This window comes from Vicugna pacos, chromosome 16 (genome assembly GCF_048564905.1).
Source record: "Vicugna pacos chromosome 16, VicPac4, whole genome shotgun sequence".
In the NCBI taxonomy this organism is placed as follows: domain Eukaryota; kingdom Metazoa; phylum Chordata; class Mammalia; order Artiodactyla; family Camelidae; genus Vicugna; species Vicugna pacos.
Window position 1 is genome coordinate 14,050,209 of NC_133002.1, and position 19,519 is coordinate 14,069,727.

Below are 19,519 nucleotides of genomic sequence, written 5' to 3' on the forward strand. Positions count from 1 at the left end.
CTTTTTACAGATGACAAATCTGAAGCATGGAGAGGTTAAGTAATTAATTTGCTTTGAAATACATACATTTGTAAGTGGTAAATGATTGAAGCCCATGCAGCCTGATCCTGGAATCCTGCTGTTAACCACTCCACGACAGGATGGTCATGAAGCTGTAAAACATAAATACAGTTATTTTATCATATACTGCAATACACATGCACTAATAACTCATTTATTATATATTTGCCTTTATTTCTAGACTAGGTGATCATCCTTCACCTTAAGCACAACATTTAAAATTTGTGTTAAATCTCTCCTTGCTCATGAATAACCCGGTGAACACACAGCCCTGGCTGTTGGAAATGCTGCAGGTTTGTGTTCTGCATTGCTGACACCAGCAGCCCGAGGGCAGCGGGACCTGACCTTTCAAACGGTCGGCCTGTGCTTCTCTTCTCTTTTAGTTCGTAGAAATTTTAATTCAGGTCTCTGTTTCCTCCATCCTGAGGAGATCTTTAATTTTATGATCATGAGCCGTGATCAAGCAGAAGGATACATTCTAGTTCAGCCAAAATTATTGCAGGCCTAACACCCAATGAGGGTGAATGATTGTGAGAAACTGCAAATTTGGGAAAACTTATTAAACTAGGGTTGATAATGGGACCAGACTGTTGGACCTTTTCCTACCAAGTATATCTATTCTTGAAAAGTTTGAAGCTATGAGAAAGATTATGAAACTTTTTAATGAGTTATTTTTTAAAATATGAGTTAGGATTTTTTTTTTTTTTTTTTTTTTTTAGCTGTCAGGGAAAGGTGTGTAAAGGCAACTAAGTTTTCAGGTCTAAAATCATCATTCAGAATCTTCAGTTAAGATAAAAAGTGGTCAGGAGATTGAAATGTCCCGCTTAACAGATGCGGAGAACTGCCTGAGCCATTACCGCACGCTCCCTGCTGCCGATCAGAAGAAAACTGATTGCTTATCCTGGCTCTGCTTTTTCTCCACAGACTGTGAAAGCACTAAACCACTTAAAAGAAAACTTGAAAATTATTCACAGAGGTGAGTATGAATTGTTTTTTATAGACTAGAAATTAATATTTTTCCTTAATAAAAAAAATAATTTGAAATCACAGTGCATTGTATAAGTTTTCCTGAAATATTTGTATTTTTAGCAAAACATACTATATGTACCCTAAAACTTTAATTTAGGATTTTTATCCTTTGGTATTCTATAAATTTCTGTCTAACTTATTAGAATGTTGGCTCTAGAAATTGAAGTAGACCTTGCCTCAAGTTCTTATTACCCATAGTTGAAAAATAATGATTCACTTGCCTGGTAGGTAATGGATGTTTCTCTGTCTGTACAAATAAGGCAGGAGGTGGACTGTCAGAGAAGAACCTGCAGGATAGTACCCTCGAGCGTTTCCAAGGCACGTTATTGTCCCTGTCAAGTGTTTCTTCTCTACTGTAGAGGATATTTTTGTAAATTGAGAAAGATTCTTGAATTAGTATTATACATTGAAATTCCTCCAAAGCATTTGTATTTGTGAAAACAGTGATCTTGGCCTTTTTAGACACAGGTCCAAATTCAAACATTTGATGTGTATCTGCTGGAAGACAGTGGGAATCCTGAGTTTAATTCAGCAAATAGGTTTAGTAGTTGCGCTGTTTATTACTCTGACAGACTCAGGATCGTGAGGTGGTGACTTTGAAGAGTCCTCAGTAAGTTCGTAATGGACGAGCCTCAGACAACACATGACAGTGTGTAGTCCAGCCCGACAATAAATGCGACAGAAAGTAAAAGGCCATGTTCAGAGAAAGGAAAACCTCACGTTCGAAGGGTAAAGAATTCTAAGATTGTGATTAAAGAAATTAGGGCATTTACTTAAGTAATTTTAATTTGGGGTCAACTCTGGACCACTGTAATCTTGAACATCAGAATATTTCACTGAATTTTTCTTGACTTAATGTTTGTTAAAAATAATATTGGGTGGCCTTCTTATTTTCTCTTTTGGCCTAAAATCATGTAAGGTTAGGTCCCTAAACAAAATTATTTTGCTCTTCTGTACATATTGTTCTTGTTTTGGATTTTTCTCTCCCTTTTTTGCTGTGTTTTGTAGTTATGAGAGCATTACCTTTAGGACATTTGACAGTCACTGTAGGCATACTCGGCGGTCACAGTGAAGCACTAAGACAGTGCCTGAGGTCGAATAAAAGGGAAAGGCTTCAGAAATAACTCGCTATTTCTGAAAATAACAGGTTTTCCTATTACTAAGTAAAATGATGAGTTTATAGCAGTCTTTTTTTACCAGTTTGGATCAGTTAACTTTTTTCTGCAGTTATAGTGCTTTTGATTACAAGTAACAGAAAATCTTGTTAACTGGCTTAAACTTCAAGGAACCCATTACCTGTCATAGTGAGTCTACAGGTGAGGTGGCTCCAAGCACCATGTGATTAGGGCTCACACTCCCTTCTTCTGGCTCTGCCCTCCGTAATATGCCGGCTCCATCCTCAGGGTAACAACAACTAAAGTGGGCCCCGTCTCACTTCTAGACTTGACAGCCTTTTGAAGAAGAAGCTCTTTCTTCCTGTGTGGCTGTCTTAGGACCAAGAAAATCTCCCTTGCATATTTCTGATACTTTGTCTCATCAGAATTGCCTCGTGTCTTTCACCTAAACTAGTCCTCAGCAAGGAGCAGGAGGCTGCCCTGACAACCTTAGACCGATCAGGACCCAGTCTTTGGAGATGTGGATAGATCTACACAGAGGAGGATGGATACCTCAGTAAAATGGAAGTTCTGTTAGAAGGGGTGTTGTGGTTAGGAGTGGATGTTTGATAGCCAGTCAGCTGTGTCCGTGATGGTAAGAGCTCTTTTATGGACTTATTTGTCAGTCACCTTCTGAGTTATAGACATTTTTTTGTATCCTTTACTTATTTTTATCCTTACTTTTTATTCACTGATCCATGACAGTGACAAGGAAATGGATTGAAGGATTGAGATAGGAACAGAGAACTTAATGAGTAAGAGGGGAGAATTGGCCAGGTAGGTGATTTGCACATTCTGGCAGTGAGTTGATGGTCAGTGAGGAAGGGGTGATAACCTAAGGGCCGTTGTGGCAAGACTGTGTAATACAAAGCCTGAAGAACTAAATGGAAGGGGTTCAGCTCTCTCAGGTGTACAGGCAGGCACACACACTCCGAGAGTGGCAGAAGTGCATCTGTTCTCTCCAGGGTGACCTTAAAAAGGCTTGGCTACGAGAAACGTGAAGAAGCCGTCTAAGATCAGAAACCTCTCTCAAGGAGAAACAGTTACTAAGTGGGTGCACTTACTGAGTATGAATACTGTGGTAGGTGTTTCAACTCCCACAACCGTATAAATTAGGAATTATTGCTGCGATTCCATAGATGAGGAAATTGTGGTTGCTGAGTGAAAGTTGAGTGGCTTGCCCCAGGTTGCGTTGTGAACATCAGACCCAGATCCTGAAACTTGGCTTTTCTAATCCTAAAGCTTGTGGGCTTTCAGATGTACTGGATTGGGTACTTTCTTAAGTTAGATAAAGCTCTACTTTGACTAAATTGTGGGTTTATAATTTGTATACTTTGCATTTAGTTTTATAGTCTTGGACACACAAAGTAGCTTAAAATACTCTTATAGATTAAATTCATTCATCACGTTTTGATGTAATGAATTTGAAACAAGTAAATGAATATGTCACTTGATGAAAACAAAGATAACTTTATAGAATGCCTAAATTTATTTTGAAGCATTTTTTGATAATGAGTATTTAAGCATCAGCATTCAGGAAGTGGCTTTTTCAATTTTTCATCTTATGTATCTGAATTTTAAAGATTTGATCTCTTAATGTTTTCTAAGATTTTTAATTCAGTATTTTTGCCTGAAGTACTTTACAATGTTAGAACGTAGCTCATTTGATCAATTTACTTGTACATTGAATGATGTCTATGTCTTACAGATATCAAACCTTCCAATATTCTTCTGGACAGAAGTGGAAATATTAAACTCTGTGACTTTGGCATCAGTGGACAACTTGTGGACTCCATTGCCAAGACAAGAGATGCTGGGTGCAGGCCATACATGGCAGTAAGTGCAGAGGCCAGACCTTGCTCGATATCGTTGCTCAGAGCGCATGTGCCCTTTGGTGCTGTACTTCTGAGGAGTCTGCCTCTAGTCGTGCAGTTTCACCATGCTAGAATATTTTCTTCTTCCCTAAAGCCAAGATGAGTTCTAGCTTCTCTGTGAAACTTGGTGAAATTATCCCAGTGAACTCCCTTATATGGTCTTACTCTCTTCCTCTTGTCTGGCCCTAAGCATCACGGTCTTCTCTGATTACTATTTTTTCATTATATGCTACTCTATTAATCAACCAAATGGATAGTTCTTAGACGGCCTCTCTGTATTTCTCAACCCCGTATGCTGTCTTGACTGTAGGAGATGGTATTTAGTGGACACATTGATGTGAGAAGTGATGCTATTTCCAGTTAGAGAATTCCGGGAAGACCTGAGTTCCTCATAGCCTGCAGTATGTGTCATGGGGTATGCGGCTTTGTCTTGAATATTACTGGTTCCTTCTTTAGAGGTGGATGAAACACATGCTGACCCGCGTGAGGGTAGGGCTTAGCCGGCTCCCAGCCTGGGTCCTCTTTCTCTTCGAGGAGACCGACCTCTACCATCCTTCGACGCACGTCACACTCACCTGTCCCAGGGTGTTTGCTGCACTTTGCTACAGCCTGGGCTTCGATCTATTTTTGAGCGGAAATTTAGTGTCTGTATTTTAGACATTTCCCCTAGGTGTTGGTGTCTCTTTGCTGTGGCATGTTCTTTGGAGACCAGCATGCTGCTCTGAATGATACACATAGGTTTGCAATCCCTTATCGAGGCATTCCTGTCAGCAGTTCTTGTTTTAATCTTCGTAGACTCTTTTAAACTAAAGATTAGCTTTGAATTGAACAAATTTTTTCTCTCCTCTTACTTGTTACTTTCTTTCTTGATTTCTATACTTCTATACCCAGTGCTTTAAGCAGTAGAAAATTAAGAAAAATGACAGGCTACATATTACAGCTTTTTACCTTGTTTATGGCTGGGTGGGCTAGCTACCCTAGATTTCACACTTATTTCAAAAACTTGAACACATTTTATTTTCATCATCATCTGAAAGTAAATTTTGCATCAGTTTTTTCCTTTATCTCCCCATCTGTAAATAATGTGAGGCCCAGCATTATGTTTATTACAGATATTTTTTGTACATGTTCTGTGGCCTGTTTATATACTCCGGTCATTGTATTTGAAAGACACTATATTTCAACATTTTTGGTTATTGACAATATTTTAGAATTGTTGCAACTTTCAATGCCCTGTTTTCGTTTTGTTATATCTTTTCATGTCACCTTTTCTACAAATGAAAATGAAAGAGGGGTGGGTGTGTGTGTGTGTGTGTGAGTGAATACAAAAAGAGACCTTCATTTAAAGTTGTGGCTTTGTGGTGTCTATTGGCCAGGCAGTCTTCAGAAAATATGGAAGACCTTGCATTCATTGTAATTAAGAATAAATGGGACAATGAGTTCAAAAGTATGAAATAAAAAAGAAGAAGCATGGGGCATTGAGAATTCATATAATTTGCACATTAAGTTATGATGCCCTGAAGCTATTAACTACACTTCTAGGGCTTTTCTCAGTTCTAAGGCTGACTAAGTGTTTTTGCTATGTAACACTGCCTAAGAATTATATCTAATTAATGCAGATTTTAAAAATGCAATTGCACCTCCAATAGAGCTGAATATTTGAATTCAGGTAACTTTTAAGAAAGAAGTAGACTTTGAGTTTTTGTGTAGAAGTAAGGTCCACAGGCCCAGGAAGGTGCAGGGCTTTTTTTTCCTGCTAACCTCCTGCAGCTTTGGAATAAGTGGTCTGAAAAGAAACTCTCTGCCTCTCCTCTCTCCCGGCCCAAGAGAAAAGCCTCTGTCCTTGGCTGTCTCCTAGGCCTGTTACAGATGGACAGGAGTGCAGTCAGCATTCACTTTAAAAGCCTCCAGGTGTCTTGACTCTTCTTTGATATACCTTGACAGGAGATACTGGAAATGTATCTTGTCTCTTTAAGATTTGCCGTTTGTCTTTAGTCTTAGGAATTGTGATTTCCTATCAGATAACTTAATGTAAAAAGTATATAAAATGTAGACTTTAAACATAAGTTTTCCATAAACTGGTTGTTAACATTTTGCCACCTCCTCATCTCTCTCTCTCTCTATATATATATATATACATACACACACACACACATTTATATATACACACATATATGTGTGTACTAATATATGTATGTGTGTGTACAGACACACCAGAAAAAAAATATATATATATATTCTAGACCATTTGAAAGGCAGTTGCAGATATCATGAATTTCATTCTGAACACTTGAGTGCACACGTCCTGAGAAAAATAGCATTCTTCTGCATTACCATGATACCATTACCACACCTAAGACATAAACCTAGAGACATTAACAAGGATTTTATAATGTCATCTGATATTTAGTTTATACTTAAATTTCCCACTTGTCCAAAATAAATGTAATTTTTCGATGTCAGTTGAGGATCACATCAATGTTATACATTGCTTTTAGTAGTTACACTTTTTAATCTTAATCTAAATTGGTCTAGACCATTCCCCACCCCACCCCACCCCACGGCTTTGACTTTCTAGGGGGCTGTTTAGAACATCCTTCACTCTGGACCTGTCTGATTGCCCCGGCACGCATAGTGTCAGGTCGTCATCCTGGGCACGGGTGCTTCGTAGACGGTGTGCACTTTATACTGCTTCACGTTACAGTGCAGGTCACCTTAGGTTATCTCACCAATTGTAATGCTTACAGACATGCCTTTTCCCTTTTAAGCAGTTGAAACATTCGCAAAATAGAAACTAATTTCCTCAGATTTTTTCTTTTGTTCTCCTCCCCCAAATGCGTAATTGATACTATTTTCATTTTCAGAGGATTCCTTCACCAAGTACCCGCTTACCCTTCCCTTCTGCTACCTTCCAACGTGAAGAGACTTCTAAAAAGTCACCTTAGTTTCTCTATCTTTTATATCATTTCCTCTTGTACCTCTTTTCCTTTTACTATAGAAGCCCTTCCATGTTAGTGTGTAAGATAGTTTTAATTAGCAACAGAAAGAAGAACTCATAGCAATACTTATTGAAATATACCAATTTATTTTTTATCTTGGGTATTTCTCAAATCCTAATATAATCTTCTCTTGAATTATATGCAGCCTATTAGGCATGAAATCTAATCAAGTTATATATCTCATCAACATTAAGAAATTGTTGCTGTATTTTCCTTTGATCTGTTTAACAAATTTGATAACACTGATTCACTCAGTCACTTTGGTTTCAAAAGAACTATTCTTCAGGATATATTCGTTTTCTGATTGTTAACAAGACTAAAACGTCATACTCACTTTTTTCCCTTTGTATGACCATTCAGGTTTTCAAAATGTCTGGTAAAGAAATTATTTAGCAGTTCCTGTAAGGTTTACTTTTGTTAAGAGGCTTTTTATTACTGATTCAGTCTCTGCTTGTTATAGGTCAGATTTTCTAACTCTTCTGAGTCAGTTTTGGTAATTTGTGTGTTTTTCTAGGAATTTTTCCATTCCATCTAGTTTATCTTGTTGTTAGCATACAGTTGTTCTTAATATTCTCTTATAATTTTTTCTCTTATAATTCTTTTTATTTCTATGAAGTAGGTAGTAATGTCTCCACTTGGATTTTTGACTTTAGTTATTTTCATCTTGCTTTTTTATAGTCTAGAGGGTTTGTCAGTTTTGTTACCTTTTTCAAGAACAAACTTTTGATTTCTTTGATTTCTCTCATTAGTTTTTTAATTCTGTTTCATTGATCTCTACTTTAATCTTTATTATTTCCTTTCTTCTATCTTTGATTTTAGTTCTTCTTTTTCTAGTTACTGAATAAAGTTATGTTACTTGAGATGTTTCTTCATTTTAATTTAAGTGTTTACAGTTGTACATTTCCCTCTGAACAGTACTTTCTCTGAATCCCTTAAATGTTGGTATTTGATATTTTCACTCATCTCAAAGTATTTTCTGGTTTTTTTCACGTTTGCTTTTGTGTCTCACGTATTGTGGTATATGGCCTTACTCACTGAAGTGAAGAGTGGTAAGACCAGAAGACCTAATCTCTTTTTCTTGACCTAATCTCTTTTTCTTTTTTTTCCCCTTAATTTTTTAGCATTACTTGCTACTAATCCGGCCCTGTAATTCTTTATTTTCCCTTGTTCCTCCTTTTTCTCCCTTGGCCTGTTGTCAGCTTCAGCTTTGTAACCCTTGTGAGTCCTTAGGGGGAAGAGCTAGAAGAGTGGCTTGTTTTCTTCCCTTCCCGCAGGAAGCCGTGGAGCCGGCTCCGACCTTGTTCGCTTTCCCGGGAGCCCGGGCCTCCGGTCGGTGGCAGAGCGCCTGGCCGCGGGCCCTCCGGGCGTGCGCCCGCGCAGCTGCGGCGGCTTCCTCGCCCTGCTCCGGCGGGTGTGCGGGAGGAGTGACCGTGACTTCTCTTTGTGTTCCAGCCCGAGAGAATAGACCCGAGTGCGTCACGACAAGGATATGACGTCCGCTCTGATGTCTGGAGTTTGGGGATCACACTGGTATGTTCTCGTCGACTCAGCCTTGTCACAGTAGCGTGGCAGGAAATTTCAAAGTGAAAGAAGGCTTAACCAGGCCTCCGCCACTCATAAGAACACCTCTTTTCTCTTCCGGTCTTCGATTTATATGCCTAGTTCTCCCCGCCCCCACCCCATGGCTGTAATCGTAGAGGCTATATTTTCTAATTGTTGAAAAACAAGTTTTTTTCCTTAAAAATCAAACTGGCGCTGGGTATCTCCCTCAAGGTGTTGTGAAGTGCCCAGCGCGCTCTCACGGTGTCGCTCTGCGTCTCTCGGCGGCAGATGCTGGGAGTCAGAGCTACGCGGAGAACAGGGCCAGGGAGGTCAGCTCTCCGCAGCCAGGGCGGTGCGGTGGGCACCCCGGCCCCTCCCATGTCCAGCAGGAATAGTGAGGACAGTGTATGTGTCAGGTATACGTCTGTGTGTATGAAGATAGTTTCTGCTTGAAATCCTCTACTCCTGAATAGAAAAGGCACAAATGAATGAGCTGAAAGTAACTCCGTTGTTGAGGGCCGAGAACCCCCTAGGGGACAGTTAGATGAAGTGTCTCCCTTAGAACAACACCGAGAAAGAACAGTAAGAAGGCCACTTAATTTGTAATTAACAAGCACGATTAAATAAACCTCACTTACAGATGCTGTTGAAACTTTGGTTGTATTTTAAAAATAGATTTATTTGCTGATTCCCTTATTACCAAATTGTGTTTTGAAGTTTAAGATTGATGTTCTTGCACTGGCTGTTCACCAGGGCTCAGCGGCTCTTTTCTGGTGTGGAAGAGCTCCTACAGCTTCTTCTGCACTGTGAATTTTCCATCACTAGGTGGGGCTGTGTCCTGTTTGGTAGGCAGCCCTCAACTTTTCCTTCCATTTTCTTCCCATCTTCAGTAAGAACCAGAGCCTGGAGTTAGCAGGTTCAGAGCAGTGAGCTTTTTCTGTAGCTTATTAAATAATCTTCATTCGTTCCTTGGCATTATATGGTCCTGAAATCTCTTCTGAGAATCACGTACCTTTGTGAGCTGTCCTTGGTGAGTCATGCCACCACACCTGCTGAATTCTCCATAGAGAGATGTGAAGGCTGGTAGCTCACCTCTGCAGGAGACTCCATCTAGTTTCCCTTGTGACCAAGTATGGGAGGTACCTCATGGAGTCTTCTGACTAAAGGGGAAGGGATCTTTTGCCCTTTAGTCAGGAAGGAACATGGAGCTTGGGAATCTCTAGGTCTGGTGACTGCTCCAAAAACTGCAGCAAGACCTATAGCTTCCAACTGAGGCAGCTGTTTGCATATGAGGGATATTCATGATTCAGAAGCACCTATCTATGTCCAAACCAGTTCTGTTTAAAAAGCAAGTTTTTAGTTTATTATTAAAACAAAATTTTGTTCTGTGAAAAGTTTTAACACAGAAATTTTTAAAGCCATTTCCTTTCCTATTGCTGTGAATAATAGTAAGCTATACTTCCCAAGCATTTATATTTTTATCCAAAAGAAACCTTAGCCAAAGGAGTGGGGTCTGCATGTGCCTGCCTGCCTGCTCTCCCACAGACGTGTGCGCGTGGAGGCAGCGCTGAGCTGGAGGAGGCCATCTTTTGGGGAAGAAGGCCATGCTGGCTTTCTGTCGAAGGTGGCTTTATATTTGCTTGATTGCCTGCTTTTCATTGTATGAACTAGTACTTTAATGGTTGACTAAATGGGCAAAATCAGATGTCCCCAGCTGAAGGAGTTCTGAAACAGTCTGCCCAGGTAGTGCTCTCTGTCCCTCGCTGTTGGAGTCTTCCTCACGTGTCAGCCACCTGTCAGTGCACGTGGACTGGGATTCCTTAGACCACACTTCAGATTCAGTCCTACTTCTTGGAAAAAGCACGATTTCTAGGTTTCTGTTATCCTCAGAACAGAGAGGGAGAAAGATGAAAATACAGTTCATAAATGTCTTTGACCCGTAACAGATTGGGACATAGGCCTGCAAGATTGTTCAGAGCTGGTTTGGTTTAGAGATACTGTGCTGAGCATCGTTCCTGGGGCTCAGGATGTGAAGGGTCTGATGCTGACTTGGTTTCTTCAGTCAGAGTAGTGTCTGCTGGTGGGTGGAACTGTAGTCACTACAGCATGGCTGTGGGACAGGATTTGTACACTGTTTCCTTTGAGCTCAGCGTTTTTGTTTGTTGAATGTTTTACCTTCGAAATGAACTTGACCACTGTCTGAACATGGCTTTCCATTCAAATGGGTACAAATTGTGCAGACTTTGTACTAAAAAGGTTGTAGAACCAACCTTTCAGAATCCCTTACGGGGAAGAAGCAGCCCGAGGCTTTATGGGGACAGCGTCTGGGCTAATGTTGGATGTTCTCCTTGGCCCAGGTCCTGCAGGTAGGCTGATACAGAATTCTCTGTACTATCTTGATTTCTAAATTTCACTTCCACTTACTTATCCTTAGTAATTCTGAAGATTCCACCTCAACCTGATCTTGGTTCAATTCAAGGCTTTTACAAGAGTTTTGCTTGGAGTTTGGATTTGCAATGCAGCCTTTCCAGTGAAGAGTATTAATTAATGCTCAGTGTATTTTGCTTTTTTCTCTGTGTTCTCTTCAGTACGAGTTGGCTACAGGCCGGTTTCCTTATCCAAAGTGGAATAGTGTATTTGATCAGCTAACACAAGTCGTGAAAGGAGATCCTCCACAGCTGAGTAACTCTGAGGAAAGGGAATTCTCCCCAAGTTTCATCAACTTTGTCAACTTGTGGTGAGTATCTGGCTTACGGTACTCAGCAACATCTGGTGAGAGAACAGTGATATTAGCACCTTTGCAACTTTATCCTGGGAAGGGGGCCTCCTTTATACCCCCGTGCCTTCTGAGCTGGACTCTGGGTCACATGGAAGATTCCAGCTAGCCTAGAGGGTCAGCACACTCTTACCTGCTGCTCAGGTGCTGATGAAAACCAGATGTGGGTGGTGGAGAGGCTTCTGCCTACAGACTTCTAGTACCATGTGCAGGCAGTACAGCATAGGTGAGACTGGTCGTCCTGTTCTGCTGTGGTTGTAACAGTGCAGTTGTACCACAGTCACTTGGAAGCTTTTGCTAAGTCACAGCCCTACCAGAGCAGGCTCTCAGGGGTGGCTCTCTGCTCTGACATAACACGGGACACAGTTGGGTGTATGGAGTCAGGCCCAGCGCTCAACTGGTAGAATGATAAAATGGCTCACTGCGATCTTGTTCCAAGGAAGGTATGAACCCCACGTCTAATGTTCACCTTTTAACGAGTGTGTGTGTGTGTGTGTGTGTGTGTGTAGCATGTAAGAATATATACTGATATGACAACAATACAGTCATACCTTGTGCTTGTTTCAATCTATATTTTAAATAAAACCTGTTTAGTTATCATTTGAATTTTTTTCATTATTCTGTTTATCCAGCATGATTTAAAAGTTGAATATATTTATGTGCAAAAAGCCAGAGCATTTTGTGTATTCTTCTTTTCATTCTTGAAAATGCTTTTCTTTTCCTCATAATTTTTTCTTCCCAGGAATGCTGATTCTCTCTCCACTCTTCTAGGTCCTATGAGACTAAGACTTAGGTTTCATAGTCTAGCATTGCCCTCTTTTTGAAAATTGAGGAAATATTTGTTTGACTCCAGTTTTCAAGTCCCTTTCATCTTTTCTAACCAAATTCTACTTTTGTGTTGGTTTTCAGAGGGTTGAGGAACCCCTCAAGATTTTCTAGACAGGAGAAGGCCATAAGGATGACTCAGATTGGGTGCTGCTCTGTGACCCACTCAGACTCCTTTACCCAGATATTCCGTTACAGTGGGATGTGTAAAATAACCACGTTTGCAATTATATGCTGTGCATATGTGTGCAAAGTGGTAAAACTAGACAGTTTTTAAAAAGGAAGCAGCACCCAATCTGAGTCACCAGCACAGCGCCAGGGCTGCTCTCTAATTCCTGATCTCCTTATTGGTTTTTATTTCTGTGTCCCTTGGTGCAAATTCTCTCCCATGAACATGGTTATAGCCATCAGTATCACATTGTTTTCCCCGAGTAGGTGTGTACTTCCACCGCCTTCTGAACTGTTAGGGCCTGCAGCTGAGCTTTGTCTGTTTTTGTGATATGCTTATCTCAGCTCTCCACAACGGTCCACTCTCCCTTCTGCTAGCCCTAGGCGTTCCTCTTACCTCTAACCTGGATCATTTGGATTCCTGCTTGGTTTCTTCATAATCCAGTATCACCTTGTTCCAAGCCATTTTCCTTCTTTTTTGTGAGAGTTGTATTTTTTAAATGTATTTTTATAATGCATATCTGATCATTATTTTTAAGTTGAAAACTGTCTAGAACATGCATTCTTAATGGCGTGCTATCACCTCCAAAGGGGCAAAAATCCATCCTGGAGAGACAGAAAATCTCAAATAGTATAATGATTTGTAGTAGATATGCAGTATTTAAACTTCACAGGCAGGAAGGGCAGTAATGAAAAAAGATCAAGAAGCATGAAGTCTAATGTTAAGAAAAGCAACAGACTAGAATATTAATTTTAATCGAGACAAGTTTATGGAATAGTCTAAAATACACTTTAAAAATAAGTATATTTAAGATGCCCAAGGAAATAAAGGTGCAAATTCAGTTAAGACTGAGGAAGAAGTAAACAAATTGAAATGGTTAGACGTGGAAATGAAAAAGACAGAGCTATTGATAAAAAAAAAAATAACACATTTGATGTACTCTGGATTGGAAACACTTGAAGACAGAGTTGGGAAACTGGAGAAAAGGTTCAAGGGTTTCCCCAGCATGATGTAGACTAAAATGTGTGGGAAAACAGTTGAGAATCAGGGAGAACAGAATGAGTAATTCAAAGATTTATACAATGGAAATGACAGAAGACAACTCTGAAAGTGGAGAAACAGTATTTAAGGAGATAATAGAAAACATTTGAGAATTGATTTAGAATAGGTGCTCAGATTGAAATTACAGTCTTTGTATCATGTACAATAAACAATGGTAAATTTATAACCAAATGCACTGAAGCAAAATTGCAGAGCAATAATAAAGTAAAAGTCAGCAGGAGGAGAAGTTAGAGTATCTGTGAAGAGTTAAGTAATTAGACTGACAGCAGGCTTGTTACCAGGAGCAATGATTGCCAGAAAACAGTGGAGTCGTAGCTCCAGAGTGCTGGGAAGTAATTGTCAGCCTCATCCTGAAGTTTTGTACCTGGGCACTCAATTATCATTCAAAATAAGGAGAAAATTAGATTTTTTTTCCCCCAGGAATGGAAAGCCTAAGAGTTTATCATTCATAGATTGTTTTGAAAAGATGTCTTTGACCAAGAAGAAAAGTAAGCCCAGCAAAAGAGTGTTGCAGGTTGGTTCCCTGGAAAGCAGGCTTTGGGGACAGCGATAATCGTACAGGGAGTTTGCTGAATGGCAGTGATGTTTGGGGCAACAATTAGTGAAGGGATTCGGCAGAAAGGGGACCAGGAGAAGGGGAGCTGGGCTGCACTGCAGTCTCAGCGAAGGCCTCTGCCCACCCTGTGGGAAGCTCTGAAGCTGGGATGGGCCCTCCAAGGTTGGCTGGACGTGGAGGAGGGTCCTGGATTTCTTTGTGCCTTTGTGGATCAGTTATTAGATACAGGCTGCCCCAGGAAGGCTTCAGTGGCTCTCAGCAGCTGTCATCCCTTAGAGGTGACATCTGAGGCTTGTCTGCTGGCATGACTCCCAGCAGTGGAGGAGTAAGGCCTTCATTCCCAAAGAGGGCTTCTGTGTAGCACATGGCCACTGCAAAAGGTGCAAGACACGAGGAACAGCACTGAGCTTAGACAGAAGGGAACTGTGCCGTCAGGATTAACTTCTGATGGTAAGAAATGAATTTAATTGAGGTTGGAGGAGAGTGGCGATTAAGATATGGACCAAGACAGAGCAGATGAAAACAAACAAAATGAAAATACTTCTGGCAACACTGATTAGACAGGGAGGAATTCAAGGGGAAGATACCAGCAGGGCAGGGGCTTTAATGTGTCAGTGTGTCCATAGTGAATTGTACTCTCGTCAACTTTTGGACCAAAGTGCACAGGATTATGATACAGGGTGTGGAATTTTTTTAATTCCAAGGATAAGTTTATAAAACTCATATATAGTTTACCTCCTGGACTTGCTGGGTTACTGGTTTCTCTTAGGTGATACCTTTGTAAATGTATGCTAGATTTCTAGACGCACACCCACACACAGACACGTATAGTTACAACTTCATACTTGTAGTCATACGTTCCACTACATGGTGTTCTGACATGTAGCTGTGCCGTCATTTATCCAGTTTTCAACAATTACCTTGTTTCTAATTGTTCACTAACGCTCCTACACTGAATATCTTAAGGATAAATTGTTAGATTGTAGACTAATTTTTTTGTGTGCATTTCATGTTTGGCAGTTTGTCTGCTTTGTTACTTTGTCTCCAAAGGAAAAAAACTAGTTGTTTGTTGGTAATATTTTGCTTGTGAAAAGCAAAATACTTGTGTAAATGTGTCTCCATTTTAATGATGTTGATTTTTATGTTATTTTAGCCTTACGAAGGATGAATCCAAAAGGCCAAAGTATAAGGAACTTCTGGTGAGTCTGAGGCTTTGGGCATTCCCGCTGTTCCTCCCCTGCACCCGCTAGCATGCTGCTTCTCTCTGGCACGGACAGCGCGGCCTTACTGAGTAATCTTTTAAATGTTTTGAAACAAAGATATTTGGAAAGAAAACATTTGTAGGTCTGATTTTCTTACTAATTCCCCAACTAGATTTTCATGGAAAATTTTGGCCTTGACATGTTATAAAAATACCCTTAAAGAACTTTCACATTCACTCTAAGGAGCCGTTTTCCGCTGCATGGTCTGTATGTATGTAATGCGTCCGTAAGAGTTTACTGTGCTTTCTCTGCCTTTATTAAAAGCCCTCACGCACATTTATATCATATGGCCATTTCTGGGAAAGCTCTCGCCCTTCCATGGGACTTGGGCTTTTTACACAGTCTACTGGATGGGGCGTTGTTCTCGGCAGCGAAGAAAGTACTGTGACCTAATAACGTGGGAGTATTTTAAGAAAAGACTCCTCTGTCACCCTTGGCTTCTAGCTCTCCAAGGAAGCTCAGTAAAACTTCTGGGCAGCCCCAGCGATGACTGAAGCTATTCAGTCACTGCTTAGAGAAGCCATGAAAGACACTGTCAGTAGAGACAGAGGACGAGAAACTGGGCTTGTAGTCATGGGCTTTGGAGAGTGCAGGTCGCACGCTCATAGGAGACTCTCTGCTGAGCCTCTTCCGCAGAGGGGGTCAGAAGGTTGGAACTGAAACGTTTCTGGAAGGTTTGTCTGCCCAGTCTGCGGAGGTAGGGGAGGTTGGAGTTTCTGCCCGTGCCCCAAGAGCAGCAGCCGGTGTGCGCGTGGTTCTTCTCGGCTCCCAGACGGCGGCAGAGGCTCCAGCTATATTTCATGCTGAGGAGCGTACACGCCCTGGGAACGGAGAGGCTTCCAGACCTCACTGCCAGGGCGGCTCCCCCAGAGCGGGTCCCGTCCGGGCGCGTGCCCCCGCTAATAACACAGCTGCATCCGGTCCAGGCCACTCGTGCCTCTCTGTGCTGTGCTGTGCTGGGAAGTTAGGGCTGTACTGGTTGGAGCCTTCCGTTCTGTGCTGTACCACCCCTGGGAAGAGTGCAGCATGAGCTCTGATGCCAATCTTGATCATTTTTCTTTTGTTTCTTCTGTTTTTTCAATATTCTTGCAGAAACACCCCTTTATCCTGATGTACGAGGAGCGAGCTGTGGAGGTCGCATGCTATGTCTGCAAGATCCTGGATCAGATGCCCGCTACCCCCAGCTCCCCCATGTATGTGGACTGAGGCCGCCGCCACGTCAGACTCTAGAGAAAAGGGCTGAGCGGAAGCAAGACGTGAAGAATCTTCATCCCGCATCACAGTGTTTTTATTGCTCGCCCAGACACCACGTGCAGTAAGACTGGTGTTCGTTCCCATCATGTCTGTAGACTCCCGTCACCTCGACATGCATCCCCGTAACGCTCGGTCGGTCACACAGTGTCAGTGCTGGTCAGAGAGACCGCATGTTGCTCTTTCGTGAAGAACATACTCATGAAATGTGGAAGTTCGTACGATCAGTTTGGTGACTGTGATTAGATCACATCTTAAATTCATTTCTAGACTCGAAACCTGGAGACGCAGCTACTGGAGTGGTGTTTTATCAGACTTCCAGAGATTGGAAGAGCGCGCTGATGGACGTGCCGGGGTGAGAAGGGCGTGCACCGCCGCCAAGGCACGCTGCTCCTGGGGCTGGGGGCAGGGGAGGGGTTTTCTTTCTTCACCAAGTGCAATAGATTTACTGACTTGATATTCTGTTGCTTCACAGCCACTGTCGATGTTTGGGTATCGATGTGCTCAGCCAAATTTCCTGTTTGAAGTATCATGTTAAATTAGAATTTATCTTTACCAAAAACCATGTTGCGTTCAGAGAGGTGAACATGACAATATTGAGACAGGACAGAATGTGTTCTTTTCTCCTTCACCAGTCCTTCTGCTCTTCGTCAGGAAGACTCAGGAGTCTGCCACGTGTCAGAGAAGGTGCTCAGCCTAAGGATTTTCATCCTCAGAATTCAGTGTGCTGCCAACTTGATGTTCCACCTGCCACAAACCACCAGGACTGAAAGAAGAAGAAAGTAGGAGGGCAAAGTTTACAGATGTTTTTAATTCTGGTCTCTTATCTGGAACAACTCGTAGCAGCTATATATTTCCCCTTGGTCCCAAGCTGGATGCTTCAGCCATCACAACTCACTAACAGGGAGAAGTAGCTAGTGGCAATGTGCCTTGATTGATTAAAGATGTCTTGTAGGCAGCAAAAGACCAAATCTCAGTTGTTTGACATCACTGGTCCAGGTCCTCAGCTTCTTAATCTCTTTCCCTATGTGTGTGGTCTGTTGCCGCTCTATGGTTTTTGCTTAATCCATATTTTGCCTTTTTCCCCCCATTATCAAAAACCTTTATGATTACCAGGGATGTTCCTTGCCGAGGATTTTTAGCTGCAAATCTCTCAGAGGCTCTCGTGGTTAAAAGGCTGAGAAGTGTGGGGCGGTGACGTGGGAACATCCTTTCTAGAGACGTGTTTGACAGGTGAGGATCTGGAATGGCTCTAGAAGGCAGGGCTGGCTAAGCGCATCACCTGCAAGAATCTCTAGCAAGTCACCGTCATTTCTTGGAATTGGAATTCTGCAAAAAAAACAAAACCTGAAAAACCCCAAACCGACCCAGAATAGCTACAAGAAGCCGTTTCAGTCTGCCATCTCCTGCTGCCCCTCTACTTGCCCCCAAGCCGGGTCTCCTGGGTGCCTCCCTGCCTCCCTGGCACGGAGCATCCGCGTGGCCGTCAGGCAGGCAGCACCGTGAGTCGCCCGAGCACGCTGGAGCAGGAAACGGCCCTGGTCTGAGGTGCAGGTGGTGCCGTGACAGACCCGACTGCCGGTGGGCGTTGCTGTGTCTCCTCCCAGAGTGACAGTCACAAACACTGCTCAACAACCAAGGGAGAATGGTGCTGTTTAAAGTTACATCCCTGTAAATTTCGGAATTCACGAGTGGTTTGTCGCTTTGGTCCACTTGCCTGATTTTCCTGTTTTCTCCCCCACGGCATTTAAACCCCAGACTTCCCAGAGTTCTGAAAGGAAGCACTGCTGTCTTCCTCTGACCACGCCAAGCCATCGTCCTCCACTACTCCCGGGACTCAGGAGGGGCCTGTTTCTCTGCTGTCTGCCCTCCGTCTGGCTCCGCGTAGGGTCACTTTGCCATATACAAGTGGAGATAAAAGCAGTTCTGACTGTCCAGGAGCTGATCTGACCGTTCTGTTGTGTGGATGACCACATAAAAAGGCAATTTTAGTGTATTAATCATAGATTATTATAAACTATAAACTTAAGGGCAAGGAGTTTATTACAATGTATCTTTATTAAAACAAAAGGGTGTATAGTGTTCACAAACTGTGAAGATAGTGTAAGAACTGTACATTGTGAGCGCTGGTTGTTTTCCTCTTGTACCATAGAAAAGTGTATAAAAGTTATCAAAAAGCTGATGTGCAGGGATATTGCCTTATTTGTCTGTAAAAACGGAGCTCAGCAACATAACTGCTTCTTGGAGCTTTGGAATATTTTATCCTGTATTCTTGTTTGAATTCTTCCTCTATTTAAGATATATACATGGAATCGAAGTGTTTATGTAATAGTTCTATCCTTTTGCCTGCAGGTCAGTTGTAATAAATCTAGGATGTGATGATGACTTTGTAATTTGATTTTCTGAAGCCAGACCCTGAAAGGGGAAAGTCAAGTAAAGGCCATTAAATGATCTGCGTTTCACACTGGGAAGACTTCTCTTCTTCCGGAAGTGCTTATGGCTTCTTTCTTTTTCTCCTCCCTTCCTGTGGTCTTACCCTTCTTAGGAGCCGGCTTTGCTTTCTGTTTGAGCAGGCACAATGCAGTTGGGTTTGTTTCTTCGTTGGTCGCTTGCCTGGCCCCTGGTGGAGAGAGATGACGTGTAAGAACCTGGTCCGCCTTGGCCCGACGTCTGGCCGCCAGCCGTGCCCTCTGCTCCCGGGGCGGTGGCTGCCAGGTGGGCATCAGGTGTCGGCACAGGTCGTAGTCACTCGCTGCTGCCTGAGAGTGGGGGCTGGAGGAGGTTTGTGGGTGGAAACCCTGTGGAGGTCAGACCTGGGAGGCTTATAATGGGAGGACGGTGAATTGAGCAGAACGCCGTGGGAGCCTGGGAATTACGGAGAGAAGAACTCGGAGCTCCGGCACTGAGTTCGCCTGTCGATCGTTGATCACGTGCCAACTCACCGAACATAGACCAGCTCA

The 19,519-nt window shown here is 42.3% G+C and overlaps 1 protein-coding gene across 4 annotated transcripts in view; it reads left to right on the plus strand.

The window, feature by feature from the left end:
- MAP2K4 (mitogen-activated protein kinase kinase 4) overlaps positions 1-18,944 on the plus strand; it is a 90,538-nt gene extending 71,594 nt beyond the window's left edge. For 3 of the 4 annotated variants that reach the window (XM_031674817.2, XM_031674816.2, XM_072940760.1), the window contains 6 exons: positions 985-1,036; positions 3,952-4,079; positions 8,569-8,646; positions 11,247-11,395; positions 15,200-15,245; positions 16,401-18,944. In XM_031674817.2, coding sequence (XP_031530677.1) covers positions 985-1,036; positions 3,952-4,079; positions 8,569-8,646; positions 11,247-11,395; positions 15,200-15,245; positions 16,401-16,514 — 567 coding nt within the window. In that variant the 3' untranslated portion in view covers positions 16,515-18,944. The remainder of the gene's footprint in view (positions 1-984; positions 1,037-3,951; positions 4,080-8,568; positions 8,647-11,246; positions 11,396-15,199; positions 15,246-16,400) is intronic. The other variant, XR_012060342.1, reaches the window with a different exon arrangement.
- Positions 18,945-19,519: the final 575 nt, after the last annotated feature.